Raw genomic sequence first — 26,976 nt, 5'->3', positions numbered from 1 at the left:
CTTCTAAAACTATTGTTCAGGAACAATATAAGAGGCAACAAAAACTAATATGGGAATTGTAACTATTTATTAAGCTATTTACCTAGAGTAAAAGTACCATGAAAACTTAGTAAGTAGGTTTCCTGGAACGGAGGAAACTTTCAGAGAATATGGAGGCTCTGGTGTAGTTGCAAGGTAGAAAATTCCTCTCATTCTAAAACAAGTACAATTAAAATATGTTAAACAACTATATTATGTGAGGAACCAAAATGTCTCAATTTAGTTCATTGCTACAAACAAATAACCATTAATTTTGTTTTAAAATATTTTAAACCACTTTGTTGGATATTATTATTAGATTACAAAAAATTCCAAATAAAATTAAGATTTTGATAAATAATTAAATACTATTAAATACATTGGCCAAAATAATGGATACAAGCCGAACATGATTTATGTATTATTGAAGAACCACAATAAGAAAGAAAATAAGAAGAAAAAGATATCAAATACATTCGGCAGATTATCTTGGTAAACATTGCCACAAAATTAACAAGTCGGCTATAATCAAAAATAAAAGTAATTCAACAAAACAAATTTAAAAATTTAACAATAGTTGAATATACAAATTAAAATGCAACGATTGTCAAAACCACTATATAGGACTAACCGGCCAATCCTTCAAATTACATTTAATAAACAAATTGAAGATATCATCAAATTAAAAAAATAACAGATACATACAACTCGTACATACACAAATATCGAAAGCAATCTTGAAATTTTACACACATGCAAAAAAGTCACCTATTGTCAACTTTAAAACACTTTGAAATTTACAAAAGTGCCAAAATGAATCCTAATGTATTATTAAATGACAAAGATTTCTCAATAAAAAATGATTATTTGATAGACTTTTAAACGATATAAATTAATCACGTATAAAAATTAAATACAAAATTTAACCAACAAGGTAGTTAAAACATATATCAATATGGACTATTATTTATTTACCTTAACCTCCTGTACCTGAAGATGGATTCTTCAAATCCAAAATGTACATTGTACAAAAAATACGAAGGTGTTCATAGGTGTATTAATTCTTATGTCACTTTGTTGGTTTGTTTTATTACTTTCTAAATGTAAGATTTCAGTTACAGCTAGAGTGCACGATATGACAGTGTTATGTTTGAGAGAGAGACTTAAGAGGAGATACATCACCATCACTTTAAAGTGCTGGGCCATTTTCAAGCATATGATAATGACTTTTTAAATACAAACATTTATTCAAATTTCATGTATTATATATTTTTTCAGAGGAACATGCTCTGGAAGATGAAGAAAACCCAAAACACTTACATTTTGTGTTTAGAAAGACAGTCTTGTAAACTGGCAGAGGAACAAAATTGTTCTAATTTTTCTAATCGATGAGATATAAATGTTTTTCAGAATGTAGTGATGAAAATTCCAAAGCATACAAATTGTTTTGAATTTCATTCCAAATAACATAAAAGAGTTACACAAAAGGTTTTTGAACAAAATTACATTACAATATTAAAAACCAATAACCATGTTCTTCAGCCAAATATCACAATGTCATCTTCATTTTCCCTATGTGTCTTTGTATTTTTTTTAAAGGATTCAAGTTAAGGTAGTGTATTTTGGTATGGATATTTACAGTATCTTACTATATAAAATCTCGTATATCCATTTTTAAGGGCATTTACGTGGAATTTACATTTAGTCCAACGGTGAATCTGCATATTACAATAAGTGACGTACTGGAGGACATTGTGTTTCTGGTTTTACTGGGTACACGAGTTTTGAGGAAATTGGAATGAAAATTTTAATTTAACTACCATTTAAAACTATTCAAAGTAACTTTTTGGGTTTTTTATTTAAGGAATAAATTCTGTAATTATAAAATAAAATATACATGCAAAATTGGAACAGCATAACTTAAACCATTCATTATTATTAGTTGAGCATTAACAAAATTTTGTATGAAGCATCATTTATATATTAGCAACACAGTTTAATGCTGGTTGGTGTCTTTCTATGGGAATGCTAACTGGCAACGATAAAATAGTAGAATAAATAAATTTGCAAACAACTTGAGTATAATCATTAGATTTTTAACAAGAGACTTATTAACACATCTAGATTGTTCATTCACTAAAAGTAAAAAATAATAGAGTGAAAGTCAATGTTAAAGTTAGTGATATGATTTCAGTGCACTTTTGCGTTGTAGTACCCTCCCTACCTCAACGGAACTTATAATATTAAACATTGCTCTGAGAGCTAGCTCAATGAACAGAAGATGTGGCGTTTTATGTAGCAATATATCTCAAGATCATCTGTAGGCTTTAAATTTTGAACTTCATAGTCAAGAATGAGTTCTGTGATGATGAATGACCAACAAGTACGGGAATTGGTTGAGCCTTATTAAAACACTTAATGGAATGACATAATTTCTTTTTTTTCTGCCAAGGAGATATACAATTTTCTTGTCTGTATAATTTGTGTCTGTCTACCCGACTGCAGGACATCTCGAGAATGAAATGAGGTATAGGCTTGAAATTTTGGATGCAACCTTATCAAAACCTGTTACGTTACACATGGTGTGGCAAACTCCTACCTTATGAATAAAAAAAAAATGGACTGAAGTTTTGGAAAACCTTGTAAATAAATTTTACCTGGTGTCAGTGTGCTCCCCCATCTTGACCTCTGCAGACGAGGAACAGTTGACAGGACTGTAGTCATCAACGGCAGAACATCTAACTGCTCTGAAAGCCTCTGTTTCTGTCACCGACTCTGTGAAGTACTTGTAAGCTCTTTGATGACTGCATATTCCTGCAATTTATTGTGAGACATAACATATGTCATCCATTCATACAGTGAAACTTCATTTGTAAAGAAAAATACAAAGTACCTAGTTACTTATTTATTTGTGGCATTGTGTTCAAATTAAATAAACTCTCTCAAGGTTTTAATATCTTGCCCATGTTGATGGTAATCATAATATTTCTTTCATAAAGATAATATTATATTCACATGGGTTTTTTCTTAACGTAAAGAGAAAACTAAAATATATTGTGATTGTATCTAGAACTTGACTTTGGAGGAGAGAGATCGTTGTGGTTGAAGTGCACACCACAGGGATTATGGAATATATCTAAATTAGATATTCTTAATTCAAAGTAAAGCGCTTAACTGCTTTATTTAAAACAAGTTGGATTTTAGTTATATGTATAATTTTTAAAATTGTAAGGCCTTTGGAGGCATTCTACAGACTTCGTCTTGTAATTTGTTAGGGGAAAATAAATTTTAAAACATAACAAGTACCACAAACAGGCCACTTGAAATCAAATTGAGCAGCATATTCAAAACCTAGCTAACCAAGTAATCCTTGGAATTATGAAGGCCAGCTTAAGAATTTTTTGTGAGATCTCAAAAAGAAATCTTATTTTGTGCACTGATTTAAAATATCAGAAAGTGATTAAAGTCAAATTAAAATTAACCCTTTGTTTTGAATAATAAAACGAATATTATAATAGATTACAAACATTTATAACCCTTAGAAGAATATTTTATAATACTCGTAATACAAGGTTGAGTCAAAAATTAACCGGACTTTACTTGTCAAGACTCCATCGTTGAAGTGAGTGGCACGACTCAACAATGTCCGTTGAGTTGTGCCATGGAGAGACGTCAAGATAAGAGGGGATGGATGCAACTCACCAGACCAGACAGACATCAGTCAGATCACATAGCATCATGTCAGAGTAAGAGGTGCATATATGTCTGTTGAGCGAATTATTGTCAAATTTGTCGTTGGAGGGCATAAAACCTGCCAAAAGTTTGTGTTGACTAACAGCACAGTTTACTTCAAAAATGCTTTCAAGGGCCAAAATCTAAGACTGGCATAAACAATTATGCCTATAATCAGTGGAAAACGAGAGCCAGGCAAACCGACCAAAATAGGCCAAGACATCCTTCATCAGAGAAAGTTCTTGCTACATTTTTTTGGAACTGGAGAGGTGTACTGATACTTGGTTTTCTCCATGAATGGTGTACAATTAACACTGCATACTTGCTAACTGCTGGATGCTGTTATACTGTTCTGGCAGAAAAAAAGGTGATCTACACCAATTTGGAGCGCAATTCTGTAGCATACAATGTTCAGCCACACACAGCTGTACTGACTCGTAAAATTTGGACTAAGGTCATTGGGAAACATGAACATTCATCCTACAGTTCAGTTCAGATCCTCACTGTGTTTCCAGTGACATGTTTAAACTACTCAAAGAATTGTGAGGTCATCATTTTTACGACGACAAAGGAATGTAAACATTCATACCCACTTTGTTACTGATGATACCAGCTTTATTCTTTGATGACAGCGTAAAAAATTCCAATTAATTTGGAAAAACAATGTGTATATAAAACAGGAGATTATGTAGAAAAATAAGGTGTGCCCAAAAGTGCATTTACTCTACCAATAAATGTTCTAAAATAGTCTGGTTAATACTTGACTCACCCTCAGATGATAATAAAGTCTCTCCAGTAATCATTGTAATCAGTTTTACGTGACTTAGTAAATCTACCTACCAAAGATATCAAATACGCAGCCAGGTTGAGGATTAGTTCCATCATTAGGATAGAAATCAATGGAACAGTGAGGTTCTGACTGGCCAAGAAAGCCACCACAGGTGTGGATACAGTCAACAAACTCTGCATCCTTGGAGCTCAGTCGGTACTCGTCTGGTTCCATCTCGAACATAGGTTTGGCTGGGTCCAGACCTGAACAGTATTCATAATCCTCTAGTAAATACATTTCTATATTCTAATGTACAAGATAATCAGCCAAAAACCAATATTTAGAACTTCCATCTTGAAATTTTCACAGTTTGTACAACTATCTAGTAAGTGTTTGAAATCTAAAATTACACTTTATTACCTGTCTACAATTTAAAAGTTTTATTTGATGAATACCTTTAGTCTTGACACAAGATTCTATTCTTTATTAACAAAATACTACAATCATTGGCATTATGCAGCTATGGTGGGAAAGGTTGTTTGAATGGGAAACTGGAGCAAACTCAACATTCACACTACAATCATTGTTAATCATACAACTTAGATAGAAAAAATTTGAAATTAAAATGGTAGAGGAGTAAAATATCATATTTTTCAACTTTGATTTAATTAAATTTCTAAGTAATTATTTTAGCCACTACCTTATTAAAACCTTGAAAATTACTCAGCTATTCAGTATCTCTGTTTTTATAAATGTAAAAATTCTTGTATACTTTTTAAAACTCATTCTTTTTATTAGTTAACACAAAATTGATGTTATGATGGTTTTTCATTGCATACCATTGAAAATATTTTCATTAAAAATTTCATATGATTTTTACCTATATTGATATTGATATTCTTTAATAAAACCCATTCATGAATTAACAACTTTTATGTCTTCAACATATGGTAAAATAAGATCAACATTCTAAACCATACATAGCACCGACTAAAATTGTTTTTACAAGAGATGGAAACTTTACAACAATTAATTGATCGAACTATAGTCACATATGTTTAACTTAATTTTCCAGATAAGTTATAACATTACACATTCTTGGCATGCTTTGCTATAAAAACAGTAGGAAATTTACTGAATTTTAATGTCATAATTTCACATTAAAGACAGAGAAAAATTATACACATCCATAAAACATGTTAGAGCCAAATTATTTTTGATCTGATATCAAAAGGTTAAACAATTAATTATGGATTTACGATATTTTCTACTAAAAATTATTGTTTATGCTTTTTGTGAAAATTTTGATTTTTTAGATAGTATTAAAATTTTTGAATGGCCAACATTGAGAAATGGAAGTAGTTTTTGGATTGATATTTTTTATACAAATAACCTTAATAAGAATAACAGTTCATTCTATTTAATTTGGTAAAGCTTTTTTAAAACTATAGTTTGTTATAATTATGTGCAGACAGAGAATGTAGACAGCAACAAATTGAAATAGACTTATGGTTATATGATGATATACATTTCTTATGATCCAAGGAAAAATTTCTCAAATGGGAGTTTGGAAACTCGCTGTAGTGTACCAATTCAATGTTTTATTTAACAAAATTAAAATATTTACTGTAAAATATCTCGTATAGAGATTTAGATAGTTTATTTGAAAATAAAAGCAATTGTTCAAAGGAAGTGGTCAAAGCAAATTAACATGGCAGTCGTTAATAATTTACAAATAAACTAAACTAGCCAACATCTCATTACTATCTAATTTCTGTGATAATTTAAAAAGTTCGGAATGTGATAGTACTCCCCATGCAGCAGTGAGAATTTCAATGACCATCTTCACTTCGTCATGTCAACCTCTAACTTAGAGATGGCATCGAGGTATTGTAGAGCATAAATTAAGTTTAGAAAAAGTTTATTATTGGTATGGAATACTCATATTGTCAGTGTTTCGTAATCAATTTGAATTAGTATTACGATTTTGCAAAATATGAGAATTCTTTTATAAAAGGTTGAGAGCTTCTATAATATGCATTAAAAGAAAAGTCAATATGTTATGAAACTGGAAGAAGTTTCTATAGGAGCCTCTGTATAAAAGAACACAGATGATTCTTATTACCTTCTTCTGCTGTCTAAAAATGTGCGTATTTCTTAAATCCATACCACAGAGCACCACAGTATAGAATATACAGGGAAATATGCATTTACATATATATTATAATATATTCATGTGTGTATATACAGGGTGAGTCAGAAATATGGTAAAATATTTTAAGACGTGATTGTAGAGCTAAAAATAAGAAAAAAATGTTATATAAAGGTAGGTCCGGAAACGCTCCATTACTGAGTAATGGCTGGCGAAAGATTTTGCTTTGTTTTCAGTTCACCTGGTGAAATTAAGTGATTCTGAAAAGTTGTGTTCTTACTTTTTAACTCAAATAAGATAGATGTATAAAGAAAATCATCGGAAAAAATCAAATAAAACCACTCTAGAGGTGGTAGTGTGAATAGTTTTTGAGAAAAAGTATGAAATTTGCCAAAAATCTAATAACAAAAATACCGTCTTAAATGTTTGAAGTCGAATAACATTGTTAAATGACCAATAAACAAATTGTTTTTCCTAATACAGATTGTAGAGAATTTAATTCTGAAAACAACTGTAATAAACAAAGTTAACTAAATGTGTCAAAAAGTTATGAAATTGACTCCCCACGTATCACACTACACAGCAAACTTTTGCTGTTTTATAATAAAGAATGAGTATCTGATTGGTAACAGCTGGTGAAAAATAAACATTTTTAATTCAAAATTTTATTTTTAAATACAATAAACATCTACAATCGCTTTTAGTCTCACCGGAAGATTAAAAAGGATGCTCTAAATGACATCCATCGTTAAAAATGCACGCGTTCAGGCGTCTTCTCATCAAGTTTCGGACCCATTCAAAAACTCCAGGTGTCTGCGTAATGGTTTCTATTCCATTAGAAATGTTTAATCGGAGTTCTTCAATGGTATCTATTGGGGAAGAGTAAACTAATGTTTTTAAATGTCCCCAAAGGTAAAAAAGTCCAAAGGATTTAAGTCCAGTGATCTTGCTGGCAATGAAACTGGTCCACCTCGGCCTATTGATTGATTTGTGAAACTCTCATTTAGGTGTCCATGAACAGCCAGAGAGTAGTGCACAGGTGCCCCGTCATGCATAAACCACATGTTTTGGCGCAAATGCAGAGGTACATCATCAAGCAGGTTAGGTAGCTCGTCTCTTAAAAAGTTCAAGTACACCACGCCATTAAGCCTGGGAGGAAGCACGAATACGAGTAAATGATCTGCTAAGATCCAGCCGAACATTTACTGAAAACTGATGTTGTGGGCGATTAGGTTTGACAGCATGAGGATTTCTGTCTGCCCAAATGTGGTTGTTATGGAAGTTAATGATAGCTGTTCTTGTAAAGTGAGCCTCATTGGTAAACAAAATTGTATTCTAAAAGTTTGGATCAGCACATTTTAACAGAAGCCATCGACAAAAACAACATGGGGAGCGTAGTCTTGTGGCAAAAGAGTTGCTGGAACATGGAGTTGCTTGGACATGCTGGAAGTGGTATGGGTGTAACTGGTACTCGTGTAGTATTCTCCGAATACTAGATTGGCTGACATTGAACTGTAGTGACAATTCTCTAGTGCTCTTTTCAGGATAATCAGAAATTTTATTAAGAACCAACTCTTCTAATTGAACAGTCCTACATAATCGGGCGATGCCTGCATTATTATGCTCCAAAGACTTCAAAGAACCTGTTTCAGATAGGCGTTGATGAATAGTGACAAAAATCTTGCGCTTTGACACCTGCGGTTAGGAAAGCTCTTTTGCTAGACAGACGTCTTGCTGAATTACTATTGCAGCGTTCCAAACCATACATTAAAATGCATGTCTGCTAAATCAGAGTTTGAATACATATGAATATTACCTTCCATTTTTAATAAATAAAACACACAACACAAAATTACTAATAAAATGGATGGAAATAACTAGTTAAAATACTTAACACAAGCACAAAATAGTATCTTTACATTTTGTTGTTTTGTTCAACAATGAGGTGACATATGTCATCTAATAATAAATGCCCAGCTGATTATTTATTATTTAAAAATGTTTAAACAGTTGTTGTTTAAATAATTAATTATTACCAGCTGTTACCAATCAGATACTCATTCCTTATTATAAAACAGCAAAAAATTGCTGTGTAGTGTAATACGTGGGTAGTCAATTTCATAACTTTTTGACACATTTAGTTAACTTTGTTTATTACGGTTGTTTTCAGAATTAAATTCTCTACAATCTGTATTAGGAAAAACAATTTGTTTATTGGTCATTTAACAATGTTATTCGACTTCAAACATTTAAGACGGTATTTTTGTTATTAGATTTTTGGCAAATTTCATACTTTTTCTCAAAAACTGATCACACTACAACCTCTAGAGTGGTTTTATTTGATTTTTCAGGTGATTTTCCTTATATATCCATCTTATTTGAGTTAAAAAGTAAGAACAAAACCTTTCAGAATCACTTAATTTCACCAGGTGAACTGAAAACAAAGCAAAATATTTCGCCAGCCATTACTCAGTAATGGAGCGTTTCCGGACCTACCTTTATATAACATTTTTTTCTTATTTTTAGCTCTACAATCACGTCTTAAAATATTTTACCATATTTCTGACTCACCCTGTATATATATATTAAACATGTGTTTGTTTGTTTCTTTACATTTAGCCAACATATATGAATAGTAGTACAATATTTGAAACATATGGTTGAGACACTATACAACAGAGGCCCTTACCTGTGATTCTAGCAACCTGACCGACATGCCTCAAGAGATAGGCAGCGATGCCTGCGATGTGAGCTCCGATGCTGTGTCCTACCATATGTAGACGAGACAGCCTGAATCCTTGTGAGACAAGACACTCCACCATCCGAGCGGTGGCAGCACCCACGTATCGTGTATTCTCGACTGCTGATGAGTAGAACGGTGGCCTACATAGAGCACTCCAGTCGACAACCACAATATTGTAATCATATGTCTTCAAATAAGCTGGAAAAATAGGCACATAAGATCCATGACAGATTTGATTTAAATTATTTCTGATTATTGAGATATCCAGAACAGATTCAAAAATACTGCATCTAGTATTTTTTTGTACATTTTCTCCGTATCATAAGTGGGTTAGTTGAAGTATGTTTTTGATACATTAAATATTTTATGAACCTGAGGAACTACAGTAGGAACTTTCCTTCCCAATGTAGTAACATCAATATCAGTGGTCCACTAATTTAAACGCTAACTATCTACTAACCATCTATCATTCAGAAGTACACTAGCTGTTCTGTTAGTGATCATAACAGATTCTGCATCCTGATTTCATGGACTGAAACTCATCAAATGAATATATTGATTGAATTGCTCCAATAATCTATACTATTATATAAAAAATGTAATGGTAATGGTGTCTCTCTGTGTGTTTGTTACTCAATCATGTAAAAACTACCAGATTGATTGTACTGAAATTGTACATGGATTTTTTTAGGGTCCCTGGTTAACATATAGGTCTATTTTTATTTTGGAAATGCCTCCAGGCTGTGCTCCACTGGTCTTAAAACTCTCTTTTTGGCTTAATCAGCAGATAGTAAATGTGTTTTTAATCACCTGTCACAGTCAAGAATAGTAAGTACTACTAGCAGTTATCCGTGACTTGAGGATCCCAAACACTGACTTCTCTTTAAACTTCAATCTAAAATAGATCAAGAGATAACAATATCTTTCAACAACTACCATCTTTCACGATTGTTTGGAATGCCAATTAAAAAGAATATGCTCATAGTGTCCCTGTTTTTTAAAATGAAACTGCATGCGAAGCCATGGGTAACTGTTAAAACTAATCATACTTGATGAACCAATGATATTTAACAAATTTGGCTTCTTCAAATTTATTACCAACTGTTCATCTATCAAAATTAATTTATCACAATCTGGTTTTATTTGAAAATAAATAGTTTCATAAAGCCTCTTACAATACATATTTTAAAATTAGATAATTACTTGCATGACTTCAAATCTGGACACCAATCTGAGCATAAAATAATAATAATCACTTGTTTGTATTATTCACCTTGTAATTACAACAAGTATCAGTAAATTTGATGCAATTCTAAAAGATCTCAGTAAGCTAACAACTTATTTTATTCACAAGTAACTTAAGATATTAAATATTGAAGCGAAGAGTACTAACCATTTTTTAAATTCTCAGTAAATTGAGAAGATGCAGAGTTAGCAAAGCCATGGATAATTAGTTTTGTTTCTTTGTTTAAATCAAATCCTGAAAGCACAAGATTTTTTCTGTTCCTGCATTGTAACTGAGCGCCTTGTAGGTTGAGCCTGAAAAATTAATTTAAAAGGATTACATCATTTTCTAAAATGCATCCAAATGCTTATTAGACAAGCAAAGCTAACAAATTACTTTTATTTTATAATGGCAATTATCACATATTATTGGTATAGTAGCTAGCTCATCAATACAAGATATTCCTGAACTTGTAAGAAACATTTTATAGAGATTTAAATAAAACTTTTTATCTGTAAACAATGGTCTGTGCGATCATCCTTTTAAAGCTACAACACCCCAAAGTTATGCTCAAACATTTACAGTGGCTAAACTAATTAACGGAAAATCATTAAACTCAATATCCAAAGGAATTATTATGATTAAGGTAGGGGAATAAGCCAAACCATGTATCGAGTAACAGGCTTCTCTGAAGTTGCTGGTAAACTTTAAAGTCTATATAGCTCATTTAATTCTAGAGATGTCCCGCAAATGGACAGTGAGAAAGTTTACAGTTTCCATGCAGCCAGAGCGACAATCTGTCAGCCTACTGAATGATAAACTTCAATGACACTCAGTTAAATTCCATGAATGATCAAGAATCTTCATCAAACTCATTTACGTAGAAATGAAGTTTCATGCAAAATGTAAAGTCTACAGATGAGATCATTCTCGAGATATTCTGTGCATAGTTAGGCTACTTGAAGGCTCAGCCAAATCCCAACGAGGTAACAAACACGAAAAGAACACATTGTTATACAATAAGAGAGACCTTTAGAAAGACTTTAATAAACAACACATGAAAAATGAATCACTTATAAACAAACTTTCAAAATAAACATATGTTTAAAATTCAGTTAATAGCAAGTCATATACAATCTTCCATCCTTCATTTTGTACTGAATTGTATATAGTATTTTAACTATGCAGGTGGATGAAACTTCTATGAAGAACATCAGGATTTGAGGCAATACTAACTTCATCACCAAGGAGACAAGGAGTATGTTCAGCATTTTTCTCAACAGGCATCATATAGGTTAGAATTTGATAGAATCATTTCTCTTCTAGGATCTAAATCTACCTCCCTACAATCTTCAATAGGGAGGAAGGTAGTGAGTTGACACCATTGTCTCTCTTCCATTGGGAAGTTGAACATGAGTGTACTCAGCATTGCCATATAGAAGGTAACTTCCTCAACCAGTGGGTCAAACTTTGATATTAGATGGTTCCTTTTCATATAAACAGCACCAGGACTGAGAAGCCATAATGGAGCAGACTGTGTGGAGTTGAATTTGTTGATATACAGAGTAATTATCAGACCAAGTGGAGAGCATCTTGTAAGACCAATTCCCAGTGACTAATTCCAAGATTAAGAGTTATCAAGGCCAATTTGATTGTTTCCTACAAAATACAATTATACCTATATACTTTTCCATTGCCAGCAGTTCTACTCTAGGCTATCCCAAGTGAATTCAAGAATTCTTTTAATTCATGGGACTTGACAGATGCTCACCTATATGAAAGAATATAGGCTGGTGTCTCAAAAACAGTGTAGAGCTGTTTTAAATTAGCTATGACTGTTGTTGATGAAACATCTGTGCAGGGAAATGCAAAATTAAATCAGGAAATTCATCAACAATAACCAGAAGATAACAATGATTTTATTTACAGAAGGCAGGGGTCCTTTTAAATCTAAGTTCAGTCTTTCAAAAGGAGATGTAGGCTTAACCAGTGAGTCTTGGTGACTGTAGAATCTTGATTTGACAGAAGGACAAACATTACATGAAGTTGTTACATGCCATATATCTTCCAAAGAGAAAGGTAAGTTTTTGGTGTATCCAATGATGAAGTCAAGTAAGACCAAGGAGTGACATGTGAAGCTCTTTCAAAGTCAGAAGGAAATTATGAATTGCAGAACATATCCTAGAAAGAGCACAGCTGCCACATTATCGGACCCTGGTCTATAAAAAATGTTGTACTGAAAACATGACAATTCCAATCTCCATCCCTCGATTTTCTCATTCTTCACTTCATCATGGTGATTGTTATCAAACATGAAGGCCATAGATCTCTGATCTGTTATCAATTTGAAATGATAACCTATAAGGTAATGCTTCCATTTACGCAAAGCTTCAACTATTGCCAGAACCTCTTTCTCTGCAGAAGAATGGTTTTGCTCTGATTCACACACAATTCTTGAAAAGAATGCAGCAGGCTGACCAGCCTGAAATAAAGTTGCAGCAATAGCATTTTCTGATACATCCGTCTCAATAATAAAAAGTACTTGAGGATCAGTGCATGTTACAACAGATTTTACTATATCACTATTAAGATCTTTGAAGACCTAAAATGCTTCCTGTGGTAAAGGAAAAGTACAATGGATAAAAGAGAAATTATTTTATCTGAAAATCGAATAAGAGATGCACAGTGAGAAAACATACCTTAGTTCTTCTCAGTAAAACAGCACCCTTGGGAGGATGCAGTTTTCTCAGAGGCTCCATCTGATTAGGATCTAGTTTAATAGACCTATTAGCAATCAACTACGCCAATAGATTGATAGATCTTAGAAAAAAACCTTTCTCAGTATATATAGTATGATTATACCTCTGTGCTGCTTTCATAAATCTGTCCAAATTTCTATCATGCTCATTTTGGATTTCCCAAATACAATGACATCACCCAAATAAGTAAATGTATTTTTTTATTATTTTCCAATAAAATTATTGTATTGATAACTCTCTGAAATGCAGCACCACTATTCGTTACGCTAAATGAGATCCATTTGAATTAGTACAACTGTCCTCCAGCTTCAAAAACAGTGTAAATTCTACCTTCTGTCCTAATGAGCACTGAAGATAGGCAGAATATAGATCAAAAGTGCTGAAAAACTACAGTTAACAACTTTGTTCACGGTAACTTCAGATTCTGGGCAGAGGATAAGCATTTAACAATATAAATCTATTGATTGTTCAAGAATAATCAATAACCATCCATTTCCTATGGTTTTCATTTGAGACTACACCATTAAATTACTTGGTATTCTATACATTTTGTTCTCCAGATATCATACAAACAGATAAACGGATATGACATTTTTACAATCCCTTGAGTGATAGGGTTCGCTAATGCTCAGTTTTTAAGGTCAAAAAGTCTGTGACACACTCCAGAGTGATTTTGGCTGAAAGCAGGCTCTTTGACAAGAAAGTAATAACATTCCAAAATCAACTTTTTATTACAATAATTTGTAGTAATAGGAAAATGTTAAAAATTAATTTTATCTAATGATTACCATTACAAAGAAATTTTTTCTAGAAGTTCAATTCTTGGCAAAAAGGGTCCAAGCAACACAACGTTTACAGTGATTTGATTTTAGATGTATAAATCTTTAAATGGCAGCACTTATAGATCCATGTTTATAGTCTTGTCGACCTCCAGCATATTAGCCAAAAAGGTTTTATATTATTTAAGTATATAAGTCCTATAATAAGGTAAATATCATAACTTTACCCAGAGAACATAAAAAACTTGACTTTTTTATTCTTGGTAATCACTGCAGAGTCTTTTAAAAATGCCTTGACAAATACACCTCTACCATCATTCTGCCGAGAAATTGAAAAATCTAAATCTCTTTCGTTTACTTCTGGTTGCAGTATTGACCAAAGAGAAGATCCTAAAACAAAAATTTATTGTAAGGTTCACTTGTAGAGACAAGAAAATTGCTATGTGTAAATAAATTAATTTGTAATGTTTTTCAAATCGTCATCTTGAAAATTAGATTTCAATACACAATATTTGTACATTTACATTAATTTGTACTATAATTTATTCAGGTTTAATGTAAAAGCTTCTATTTTTAGTATGTTATTACTATTATATAAGATTTTCAAGTAATTTTCTTCCAGTTACAAAGTAGTTCTTTGTCATTGTTTTGTTGGATAAAATAACTTTTAATGATAATTGTAGTGTGCAAACAGTATGTCTATAATGGGGTTTAATACTAATGTGTTATACAAGAGTTTACAAACATCTTTTCAAGCTGTAAAGCGATTATATAATTTTCATGGTCATAAAATAAAGGTAGTGCTCAAATTATAACGGGACAAGAATAAATTGTTTTTGCAATATGTTAATTGGCTTGATCTGTCTCAAAGATGTATATTTATGCTAAATGTTTAAAGCAAACTCTAATGTTTCAACTTAGTGTTTTGGATCTCAAATCATGGCTGCTTAAGTGAATTTAAGATGTTCTATGGTAAACTACACAGAAACCGTGAGTATATATGTAATGGAGGAGACTTCCCTCTGAAATGGTTAAAAATAAATATTAAAATTACACCTAATAGTTTTTTATTAAGCTAGAACATATTTATGATTTCTTAAAACTCAACAATTTCCCAAGGTAAGATTTGGAGCCCTTGTTTTTGGAGGATACCTTAGACCTTCTAAACACCCAATTTTTCAGCCCTCTCTGAAATAATGTTCTATATAGACTGACAGAAACTATTCTAGTATCGATATGAAGATATCAATACTTAATAATGAATTACTAACCTACTTATATTTTTAGTATTATATATTAGAAATGTTTATGAAATAGCACAATAAAAACGTGTCCTCTATAACATTCTTACACATTTAATTTTTTTATTAAAACAATACTGACATTCTTTGTTTGAAGGTTATTTTTGACGATGGAAGGATTGTGAAGGAAACAGGATTTTTCCGGACATTTGCCATCGTTTAGTGAAACAAGAAATCAGTAACACTACGTTTCGAGATCTGCAATCTTTTTTGAAGAAGAAGAGATCAGATTGCTGATCTCGAAACGTAGTGTTACTGATTTCTTGTTTCACTGAACGATGGCAAATGTCCGGAAAAATCCTGTTTCCTTCAATACTGACATTTTTCATAACCTGAAAATTTGTGTTTTATAATTGTGTCACATCTCCATTAAGATTTAACTAAAATCTCTTAATTAAAGAAAAATTATAAAGATGTTTACAAAGTCTCTTTCCAAGTAGACTTAGTTTTCTGTACAAGTGATCTCAGCATCCAGATTATGGGAACATTTAATAATTATTTATAAACCTGTCAAATTGAAGAAAATATAGACAAATTAAGACTTTTAACTCTGCAAAGTCTCATAAACCTTTTAAGAAATTACAGAATACTGATTATTAGCACTAGTTTTAATACTGTAATTAGTAAACATATTTCTTTTCATAAGTTGTTTCAAGATTTTATTACATTATAAAAGATATTGAAATTAAAAAAATTGCAAAACTGTGAATGTGGTGCGATTCAAAGTTATGGTTGAATGATTTACCTAGTGTTATGTAAACAAATGCTATTGTTACTTTATTGCAGTTTAAAAACAGAGACTGATAATTACCTTGACAATACGCTAATGTGCAAAGCAGAAAAAGAGCATTCATCGTCTCTTGAACACCAAAAAAGTTTTACTCTACAAAGATAGCTTTAAATTAAATAGGAATAGTATACCTCATCAACACAAATCACACCTATCTTGTACCTAGAAAAGTAACAATAGCAGTTGCAGTGTAAGAGGCAACTGAAGTGGGCTGTCAGATTGATATACAGATAACTTAATTTACTTTGAATAATATATCACACAAGATTTAGATGAAATTACTTCAAAATTATTATCATATCCGGAGATAAAACCAAGGATCCTTATAAACATTTCTTGGACCCATTTTAGATAAATTATTTTATCTTTATTTTTAACAGTGGCTGATAATTATCCGGCTGTCCAAAAGTCAGTACACAACTAACAGGTGTCATAGTGAATGTGTTAAACGCACTAAATTGCACCTTGACTCAAGCAGTGGTTGTAAACAAACTGAAGTTAAACTTTTACTACTCACCAACTGTAAGATATTTACCAGTTTACCAATATTTCCTCCACATTAACATGATGAAGATGCCAGTGACTGAAATAATGGATATTTAGTCTCTCCTTACCAGCTTCAATGTGGAATAAATGATTTTGTCATTTTTTCTCATTTACTAAAATTAACAATATTAAATGAAGTTACGAATAACATATTCGTTTGTCTCTGAATTTAAAGTTTTTATAGAAAAATATATGATCCAGTATTTTTGTTATTTGTCAATAAGAAACCGTGGAATATTTTCAAGATGTCTCTAATTAAATACTGGAGATTATTCTTTTTAGTCCAGGAGCCAAAAAGCCAATTCACATTGTATAAACAAACACAAGGTTTTTCTTGAAGTTGGTAGAGTAATTTTTCCTGAGAAGAAAATAGATTCCCAGCCACACTAGTTTTGGTGGAGATTGAAATGGGAGGGTATCAAAACGGATACAAATATGAAATGGTAATACTTAAAATGCTAAATGATCACCTAAACCAGTGGTTCCCAATCTCTTTTGGTGACATACCCCTTACTTTGTACTATGTATTATGACGTATAGTCTAAGAGCTAGTGGTCAGCTACCTGTATGTATTTGACGAGACCTGGGTTTTTGTACAGTGAGGCCCCTGTACCCCCTGTACATGAGATGGGGAGTCACTAAGCTCCAGGTGGCAGACTTGGCGGGCGCTCAGGTAAGACAGGTATCAATTTTTGGGCAATTTCGTAAGTATTTGATGACGTCTGCCGTTTTGTAATTTGAAAATATATTATTATTATTATCGGAAAATAACAATGGCAGACCATTATCGCGCGGATTTCATTATCAGATACTATATCAAAATGTAAAAGGATTTTGAGGTTAAGAAAATTCCACATATTAAAATATAAAGAAATTATTTTACCGGACGAAACTTATGATTCAGCATATCATAGTAGTTGTTATAAGACATTTACAGCATTAAAAAGGCAGTATTTGACGACAGATGTTGAAAAAAAGGTTCTATCACAGTCTAAAAAGTCTTTGTCTGCAATTGAACAGCCATCTACATCAGCTGTTAGTTCAATAATTGAGGATACACGTGTACATGATTCCCTTGAAAACAATGCAAACATTCTTGAGACAAAAGAAGCAGAAAAAGAAATCGACGCTGAAGCTGAACTTTCGTTGGAGGAGGGATCATCTTCAGATTCAGCAAAATCATCGAATGTTCAATTTTCGAATACTGTAGCTTCCGATACTGTAACTTCCGATACTGTAGCTTCTGCAAACTCAAATTTGTGTTTTTTTTTTGTAACAAAAAAAGAAACAATTTCGATATAAAATTGACCCATTACGGACTTCAGAGAAGGATCAATTTAAAAAGAGTATCCTATTAAACTTTAAGCCAGATACTACAATTTACCAAGAAACTTAAACAAAAATAGAAAGTGTTCTTTCATCTGAAGTACATTACCATGAAATTTGTCGGCAAAATTTTAGGTATCAATAAAGATCACTCGTGAAAAGTCGTGTTCGTACTGCATGGCACATCTCCCGAGAAGTACATGAAACTGTTTATAAAGAAATATGTCATTTAGTTGAAGATAATGTGATAAAACGAGGACGTTGTTATTTTCTGAGTTATTTGCAGAAAGAGTATCTTGAAATATTTAAAGAATTAAGTGAAAGCTCAGACCCAGCATCAACATTTAACGCATCTTATTTGGAAGAAAAACTTCGCAAGAAATTTGGCGACAAAATTCAAATTTTGACATCCAACAAAAAAAGTTGTTGCCCCAACGGGCATTTCAACAATTGATGATCTTTACCCAATTTTTTTTAATCAATATTTTTAATCAGGGAGTAGCTAAGATTTTCTTTTCTACTACAGTATGTCCGCTATATAGACGTCTGCCCTGATCAATATAAGTTTTTAAGACCCTAATAAATAAAATATATCAATGGCAGATCTCGTCAGTTACTTTCAAAATTTTATTTTTTTGAGCACTTTCAAAATTGTCTGCCGCAATGAAATCCGCGCGATAATGGTCTGCCATTGTTATTTTCAGATAATAATAATAATATATTTTCAAATTACAAAACGGCAGACGTCATCAAATACTTACGAAATTGCCGAAAAATTGATACCTGTCTTACCTGAGCGCCCGCCAAGTCGGCCACATGGAGCTTAGTGACTCCCCATCTCATGTACAGGGGCCTCACTGTACAAAAACCCAGGTCTCGTCAAATACATACAGGTAGCCGACCACTAGCTCTTAGACTAGTACCCCTTGGCCCATAACACATATATTTAAATTGTACATGCATCATTAGTTTGCATTTTTTTATTTTCGTTTTATATGCAATTATAATCACTCGTATGTTACAAAATTTGAATTTCAAAGATAAAATGCAATAAGAATAACAGATCCGTAATGTATTAAAATACAAATTTTATATATTTAGTTTTTAGTTATCTGTGTTAAAACTTGTTAGGTTGGAATAATAAAATGCAAGAAACTGTACATAATATATTTAATTATAATCAAAATACAAAATTCAGAATTGTGGGTGTCGCACAATGAAAATGTTCGTATAGTTATCATCAGTTATTCAATGTGAGGGATGAGCTTGAATGGAACGGCTTAAACTGCTGATGTCCGGCATAACTTGAGTCTGAGATCACATGCCACTGTTTGCATTCGGTTCCTGTATTTATTTTTGATGTACAGGAGATGTGAGAATCCCGCCTCATATATATAGGAAGTTCGGAATGGTAGTAGAAACTCAATTGCTTTGTCAGCAATTTCACCATACTCTGAACGTGGTTTGATCCAAAAATCAATAAGAGTGGTTTTGTTAAATACTTCTTTCAGATCTGAATCGCAGTTTAACTCAAAAAGTTCCTCTTTGAGTTTCAGAGAAAAGCTGTTTGGAACAATTTTCTCAATTTCAGCAAAGGGGTATTTAATCCATGAGTATGAACTCAGATCTTCTTGAAAGTATTTTGTGAAGCTAGCTTGGAGGGAGCTACAATGATCTGATAAGTCATTCAAAATTGTTTGACTCAGGAGAAGTTCGTTCTCATTAATAAAAGATTCAAGAGATTGGAACAATGACATTTGGCTTTTCTTTGCTTCCCCTTCTGCAAATCTTAGTTTTAGTTTCACACTATTTATTTTGTCCATAACTTGGAATGGGGTTTTATAGTTTCCTTGTAGTTTCCTGTTAACATCATTTAACAAACTGAATATGTCTGCCAAAACAGCCAATTGGCTCAACCATAATTCATCTGAAAAACGGTCACGATACTGAAAGTCTGTGTCGGATAGAAAAATCAACATTTCATGTCGAAGTTCAAAAACTCGAGATATCACTCTTCCTCTCGACAACCACCTTACTTCCGTGTGCAGAAGTAATTTTTTGTGAATATTATCCATTTCATCACATAAATAAAATTATGGAAAAGGCGCGAGTTCAGTGCTCTGGCTTTAATGAAATTTACTGTCTTTACTGCTTCATTCAGTACATTTTTCAGCTCTGCTGGACATCTCTTTGTAACCAAGGCTTCTCGGTGAAGGCATGGTTTTTTTTATTTTTTGTGCAAAATGTAATTCAATTTGTTTTTTTTTTCAAGTTTAGTAACACATCTTTACAACAAAAATAATTATTTATATGCATTAGCTCCGTTTTAGCTACAATTCCTATTTTATTCGAGGTTTTACCAGTAACTATTAAATTAGAGTCATCTGCATCTAAATACAGCTTGCTCTGATCACCTGTCAAAACATTTGGTAAACCCAACAATAGAATAGGTCCTAGAAGGAACCCTGTGCCACACCACGACGTGTTATTTGTAAACAAGATTTTGCATGTGTATTTCAATTTTATGAAGTCACAAACAGCAAGTCAACGTATTGTAGTCTCTTTGAAATATAAAAAGCAAGACAATTTAATGTCACATTTTTAACACCAATTTCATTAAAATTTTCTATAAATACTTCATGTGATACACTATCAAATGCTTTAGTAAGATCCAAAAAAAATACAAATTGTATCATTCCCTTTATCAATTTTGTCCACTATGGCCTCAATGAAATGTGTTCCAGCAGTTGTAACAGATCTGCCAACTCTAAAGCCATGCTATTCTCTATCAAATATATTATTATCCTCAAGAAAATAAGATAATTGTAAATTTTCTTGGCAATTATTAGGGTCGGTTTCACTTTCTTTATTATAAAAAGTTTTTTGGGGATTTTTAATTTTTTGGATAAAATTTCAGATACAAAAGATATATTATTAGATAGATATTATTATATGTGCCAAGGGATTGATTAGGTACATTGTAGCTTCCTTGGCAACAAGCATTGGAATTTCATCATAACCTGCTGAAAATTTGTTAGGACATTACATTATAATTTGGTTCAATTCTTTCTCGTTTATTGCTTTAGTGTAGAACTTTTTACTATTAAAACTATTATTATTAAGACTATTAGAACAACTAGCATTAACTGTGATGCTTGTTGACAAGTATGGTATTACTTCTTTATCAACAATGTTAAAAAAATTACAAAAATTTCACAAATATCCTGTGGTTAGGTGTATTCATGGCCTTCAGAAATTAATGTAATTTTCTTAATAATATTCTGATAATTTTTTATATCATTATTCATTATTTTCCATGTAGATTTACAAATGTATTTTTCATTTTGTTTTCAATATATTCTTATTTTGTTGAGTTTAGTTTTTTACTGTAATTTTTTTCATCTCTTTTAATAGCTTATTTTGTGTTGTATCTTTTGTTAATCTGATGGTTTGACTTAAGTTTATAATTTGCTTTGTCTTTTTTAAGATGATAATTTTTCCATTTGCCTTTACTTAAATTTACTCTAGTCTTGACCAATGGAAAACGTATATCAAAGTAGTACATACAGATTTTATAAAAAAACATTGTTTTTCTTGTCTACTGTTGCGCTGTACACCTACAACCATGATTCATTGCTCAACCTATTTTTAAAGATTTTAATAGAAAAATTTCTATGTATCGAGTCAAAATCTTGCACATTTCCTTTTCTTAGTATTTCAATTTTTTTAAATTGTGTATCATGATCGGAGAGCTTATTATTATACCTTCAATTATTAATGACTTTTCTGGTAGATTAGTAATAATATTATCAATTTCAGTTTCACAATTCTGAGTAACTCTAGTCGGAAAATTCACTACATATTGCATGTTGCCTTAAAGTATTACATAATCTATCGTGACTATTAGGACATTGCAATACATTTATGATAACATCACCAGCCAAAATAACAAGGTCTTAAGTTTCAGTTAAAATCGTTAAAACCATCATAAAATAATCCTGGTGTTCTATACAAACCAGCCAGTACAAAAGAAAAATCAAAAGCTCGGCAGTTTCAACTCTTCAAGAACTATTTCCAAAGCTAATTTCCTAGATAAAAAATGTTGAACATTTTGATGTACAATTTGTATTTTTTAAATTTGTTTCTTTTACGTAATGTGGAAGAACTATTTGAAGTGTTTCCAATATCCTTGAATGGTGGAGAATGATCTAGGCTTGCTAAAAGAAGTGAGCCTTTTGCTGAAGATGTGGAGTATGTGATGTTGCTGTTGTGGAGTACATTGATTGTGCTAATGATGGTTATGGAGACCTGTTAGGTTTCAAGTATCAAGATGTATCAAGTAAAGAACCTTGACATCCAGGAGCCAACACCTCACTCACCCCCTCACTTATCATAGAATTGACCATTTCACTTTCACCCCTCACACAGATAATTGTTTTGGGTGTTCCTAGAAGTGAAGTTACATCTTGGGTTGAAGTATGTGAGAAGAGTACACGTCCACTCCTGGAGGCCTGTGGAATCGACCAACCCCTCCACATTGGGGAAAGTGGATCCTGTGAGCTATAGACAATAGACTTTATTTGCACAATTCATAGAGAATAACATTAGCATCAAAGATACAATATTAATTAATTAAAAAGGAAAAACAATTTAGTTGTGTCAGTTATCACATTAGGTTTATGTCAACAGCTCTCCAGTGTTCACTTTATATTTTCTTGAGACTTTATATCAGTCGGCAGACAGTTGAACAGCTTTGCTCCCATATAAGATGGTTTTTCTTCAAACTGAGCAGAATGGTGTTGAGGAAGAGTGAAGTCTGCAGCATAGTGAGTGTTATGTTGGTGTACGTCACTGCCTTGGGTCAGATTTTTCTCATGTGCATATGTTATTACATTGAGGATATAGAGTGACACTACAGTTAGAATTGAACGTTCAACAAAAGCAGCTCTACAACTTTGTCTAGGCTGTAACCCAGATAGTATGCTTATGCTCAGTTTAACTGTCACTACGTCAACAATCAACCCACAAGGAATAACAACTGTCTGGATAATATTTTCACAGATATTGAGACATCTGCTTATGAGTACAAAGTTGTATGCCCTGACATAGCAGATCATGAGGGTGTCGAGATGGAAATAAAATGTAATTGTTTGCTGGAAGTTGCGCCCAAAGAAACTCCTGCAGTAAAAATGGTTAGAAACATTTCTGTAAATAGCATTTTGTATTTTAAATTTTGCTTAAGTGAAATGAACTGGCTAGAACTTCTCAAGTGCAAAACAATGACAGCAGAAACCATGTTTGACCAGTTCTTCAACAAGTTTTTAGAAATATTCAATGATTGTTGCCCTTTGAAGTGTGTAAAAGCTAAAGCTCATACCGTGAAGAAACGGTCTATTAAATCACATCTTGCGTGGTATACTCCGGAGCTGGAAATTTTAAGGAAGAGGGTGATGGGTTACCGAACAGTTTTCAAAACTACTGGGAGCGAACAGGCTCTTAGGGCCTATAAGGAGATCAGATGTCGGTACAGGAAATCAGTAAATCAAGCCAAACTAGTAGCCAATGTCAACTTTATTGAGTCTGCGAGCAACCCTTGTCAGGCAGCCTGGTCTCTTATAAAAAAGAAGACATCCCCAGCCGTAAACGAGACAACAAACATTTCCGCTGATGAGTTCAACAACTTCTTCATCGAGTCAGTACACGCTATCAAGGCTGCGGAGTCACAACCTGTTGCGACTTCAAGCCACTTTCTGCGGAACATCGTGCAACCTCAGCAGCAACTTCATTGGGAAACTGTATCTGAAAAAAACTTGTTGTGTACAGTGAATAAAATGAAGTGCACCAAAAGCAAAGATGTATATGGCCTGTCTAGTTATATTTTGAAAATGGTGATTAGTGAAATAATGCTGCCTCTTATGCTGTGCATAAACGCTTGCCTTAAAGAGGGTGTGTTTCCTACTTCACAGAAAGTGTCCAGAGTTGTGCCGGTGTTCAAGAAGAATGACAGAAACCAGGTCTGTAACTACCGTCCTGTATCTCTTGTGCCTTGTATTGGTAAAATCATAGAACATGTTGTACATAGGCAATTGTGTACCTTTTTAAGTGAGAATGATATTTTTTCAAACTCACAATTTGGTTTCCGTAAAAATAGATCGACAGTTGATGCCCTTGAGTCCTTAATTTCAAAAATGTTACAGGCTTTCGAAGACGGACGCCTTGCTCAGATCACAGCTTGTGATCTGAGTAAGGCGTTTGACTGTATTGACCACCAGATTCTTTTGGAGAAACTTAATTATTATGGTGTTTGTGGTCACCAATTAGATTTCTTTAAATCGTACTTACTTGGAAGGTCGCAATATGTAGATAATGGTAAGGATCAATCTAAAAAAGTGAGGTAAATGAAGGTGTGCCTCAGGGATCTATATTAGGCCCAACATTGTTTCTTTTGATTATGAATGATCTGCCAAATAATATTAGTCGATCCTTTACCGCTATGTTTGCGGACGACACTACTTTTTTAAGTGTTGACAGTGATGTAAATAGTCTTTCATTAGTAGTAGAAAACACCATGAAGCAAGCAGTAGATTGGTTTGCAGCAAACAGTTTAACACTGAATCAGGGCAAAACCCAAAATCTTTTATGTAGCTTAAAAAATAGTGTAAGCCTAGGCCATATTGAATCCATCACAGAAATTAAAATATTAGGAATAATAGTAGATAATAAGTTAACTTGGACTCCCCAAATAGAATCAATGTGCACAAAGTTAGCCAAAGTAATTTACTTGCTCAAGAGTCTTTCTTCCATGTTACCATTACAATATTTACGTATAGTTTATTTTGCCTTTTTTCATTCTGTGATATGTTATGGTGTTCTCCTGTGGGGAAACAGCAGTCATGTAAATAATATTTTATTGCTTCAAAAGAAGGCCATTAGGATTGTTACCAAATCTCTAGTCAAAGCTCATTGCAAACCCCTTTTTGTAGATAGTAGAATTTTAACTGTGATAAACCTGTATATATTTGTCTGTGTGGTAAATGTGAAAAAAAACTCAAATTTAGTTTCCGTACATAGTGATGTTCACAATCATGACACTCGCAATCAGTCTAAGGCAGTAATCCCACTTTGCAGATTAAGTAAGAGTACAAATAGTTACAATGTTGTTGGCCTCAAGTTGTACAATAAACTACATATTGCATCCAAGTCCTTACCTCTTAGTCTATTTAAGGTCAGATTTCACAAATGGTTAATTGCTAACCCTTTTTATGACTTAAAAGATTTTTTAAAGTTTGATAATATTATAATTTAACTAGGGCCTACTTGATATATAGACTATTATTTTAGGCTACTTATGTTTCATACATTTAAATTATTGTAATAGCCTAACTTATTGTTACAAATTGACTATGTCTATCACATTTTTGTAATGTTTAATGACAATAAAGAACTTATGACTTATGACTTATGCACTTCTTTTGTAAGATTAGGGTTCTTTTGTACGAGTATATTTATTAAATTATATATTCCCCAGACTAGAATACCATACCGAAGATGTGTCTTAAAAAGTGCATAGTAGGCAGTTTTAGCAGTTTCAACTTCACTTATTGTCTTAATTCTTCAGATGACATAGCCCCTAGCTTAGCTTCTTACAGAGACGGTCAACATGAGAAGTCCAGTTAAGATCTTTGTCATATTGAAATATTGGGGCAAAAAATGGCCCCCTACATAATAGTAGTTGCAAATTCTTCCAGATACCTGGGTAGATCATTTGTAAAAAGTACAATTAAGACCGGCCCCAGAACTGAACCTTGTGGTACGCCTCTAGAGTTGGTTGACCAACCCCTCCACATTGGGGAGAGTGGATCCTGGGAGCTTGTTTCCACTTTACTACTTATAGTTTTGGAAGTTCCATGTAGACAGTTCATAACATCCCAAAACCGATTCAAAAATTCTCCATATGACAGTCGTTTCCTGAGCCTTCTCTGGGATCTGTGTTCATACGATACTATGGTAACCACAAATTCGATACTATGGTTCCAGTAGCAAATTGAAACTTTGAAAGATTGGAAACCAAGTGTTCAATTGTTTATCTCATCTCGAACAGCTCCCATCAAGGTGCTTAAATCCCCTACTCTCTAAATCCAAAGTCAACTGATGAAATGCTGAGTCATAATCAATTTTCTTAGGTTTGCTGTAGCACTTAGGCTTAGTGATGAAGCTGTAAACTCCAATACCACGTTTGTCTTTCTGGTAAGTTAGATGTGAACCAGCACAGTTTTCATCAGAAGGCTTTCCACACTCTTGTTTGAACATCACTGCCACCCCTGCTGTCATGATTGAAATCTGCTGAGATGGAGTGAGCAAAAGCCACTGTTGGGTCCTCTTGATGCTTTACAATAATTTATTTCACATTTGCTTCAATTATTTAGAAAGGTTTTTCCTTCTTTGATATTTAACAATTGATGGTAGGTTCATCTACATTGTGAATGTTATACTGCAAGTAATTTTCCATTGAAACCAGTTTGTTTGGGAATTTCATATGAATTTATTTCTTTACATACTCTGTTAACTATCAGTTGTTTTCCTAAGACGTTTAAGTGGATGCCATCTCTGTTCCATAATGATTGGTGTTTTTATAGTTTTTTATTAAGTGCATGTTTATAGAGTTAGTGAAGTTGACAAACAACATGTAGGTTGTGATTCCTGACTTAGGCGTGCCACAACGCTTTGGTAAGATTTGTTTATTTTAACCTAGTTTGTAATATTATGTATTAGGTTAGTTCTTTACCTGAAGAAGAGATCAGATTGCAGATCTCGAAACGTAGTGTTACTGATTTAT

The 26,976-nt window shown here is 32.7% G+C and overlaps 1 protein-coding gene across 2 annotated transcripts; it reads right to left on the bottom strand.

The window, feature by feature from the left end:
• Positions 1-45: 45 nt before the first annotated feature.
• On the bottom strand, positions 46-26,976 carry LOC124357043 (pancreatic triacylglycerol lipase-like). 2 transcript variants are annotated; one of them, XM_046808436.1, is made up of 7 exons: positions 26,926-26,976; positions 14,405-14,567; positions 10,808-10,953; positions 9,361-9,612; positions 4,591-4,782; positions 2,676-2,832; positions 46-193 (listed from the first exon to the last, which is right to left on the bottom strand). In XM_046808436.1, the coding sequence occupies exons 2-7, from the start codon at positions 14,413-14,415 to the stop codon at positions 79-81; spliced, it is 873 nt and encodes a 290-aa protein (XP_046664392.1). In that variant the 5' UTR covers positions 14,416-14,567; positions 26,926-26,976; the 3' UTR covers positions 46-78. The 2 variants fall into 2 exon arrangements, with proteins under 2 accessions (XP_046664392.1, XP_046664391.1); XM_046808435.1 differs by lacking the exon at positions 26,926-26,976 and adding an exon at positions 16,290-16,443.

Source organism: Homalodisca vitripennis, chromosome 3 (genome assembly GCF_021130785.1).
Source record: "Homalodisca vitripennis isolate AUS2020 chromosome 3, UT_GWSS_2.1, whole genome shotgun sequence".
In the NCBI taxonomy this organism is placed as follows: Eukaryota; Metazoa; Arthropoda; class Insecta; order Hemiptera; family Cicadellidae; genus Homalodisca; species Homalodisca vitripennis.
The sequence above is the reverse complement of the archived record's forward strand: the minus strand, read 5'-3'. Positions and strand labels throughout refer to the sequence as shown.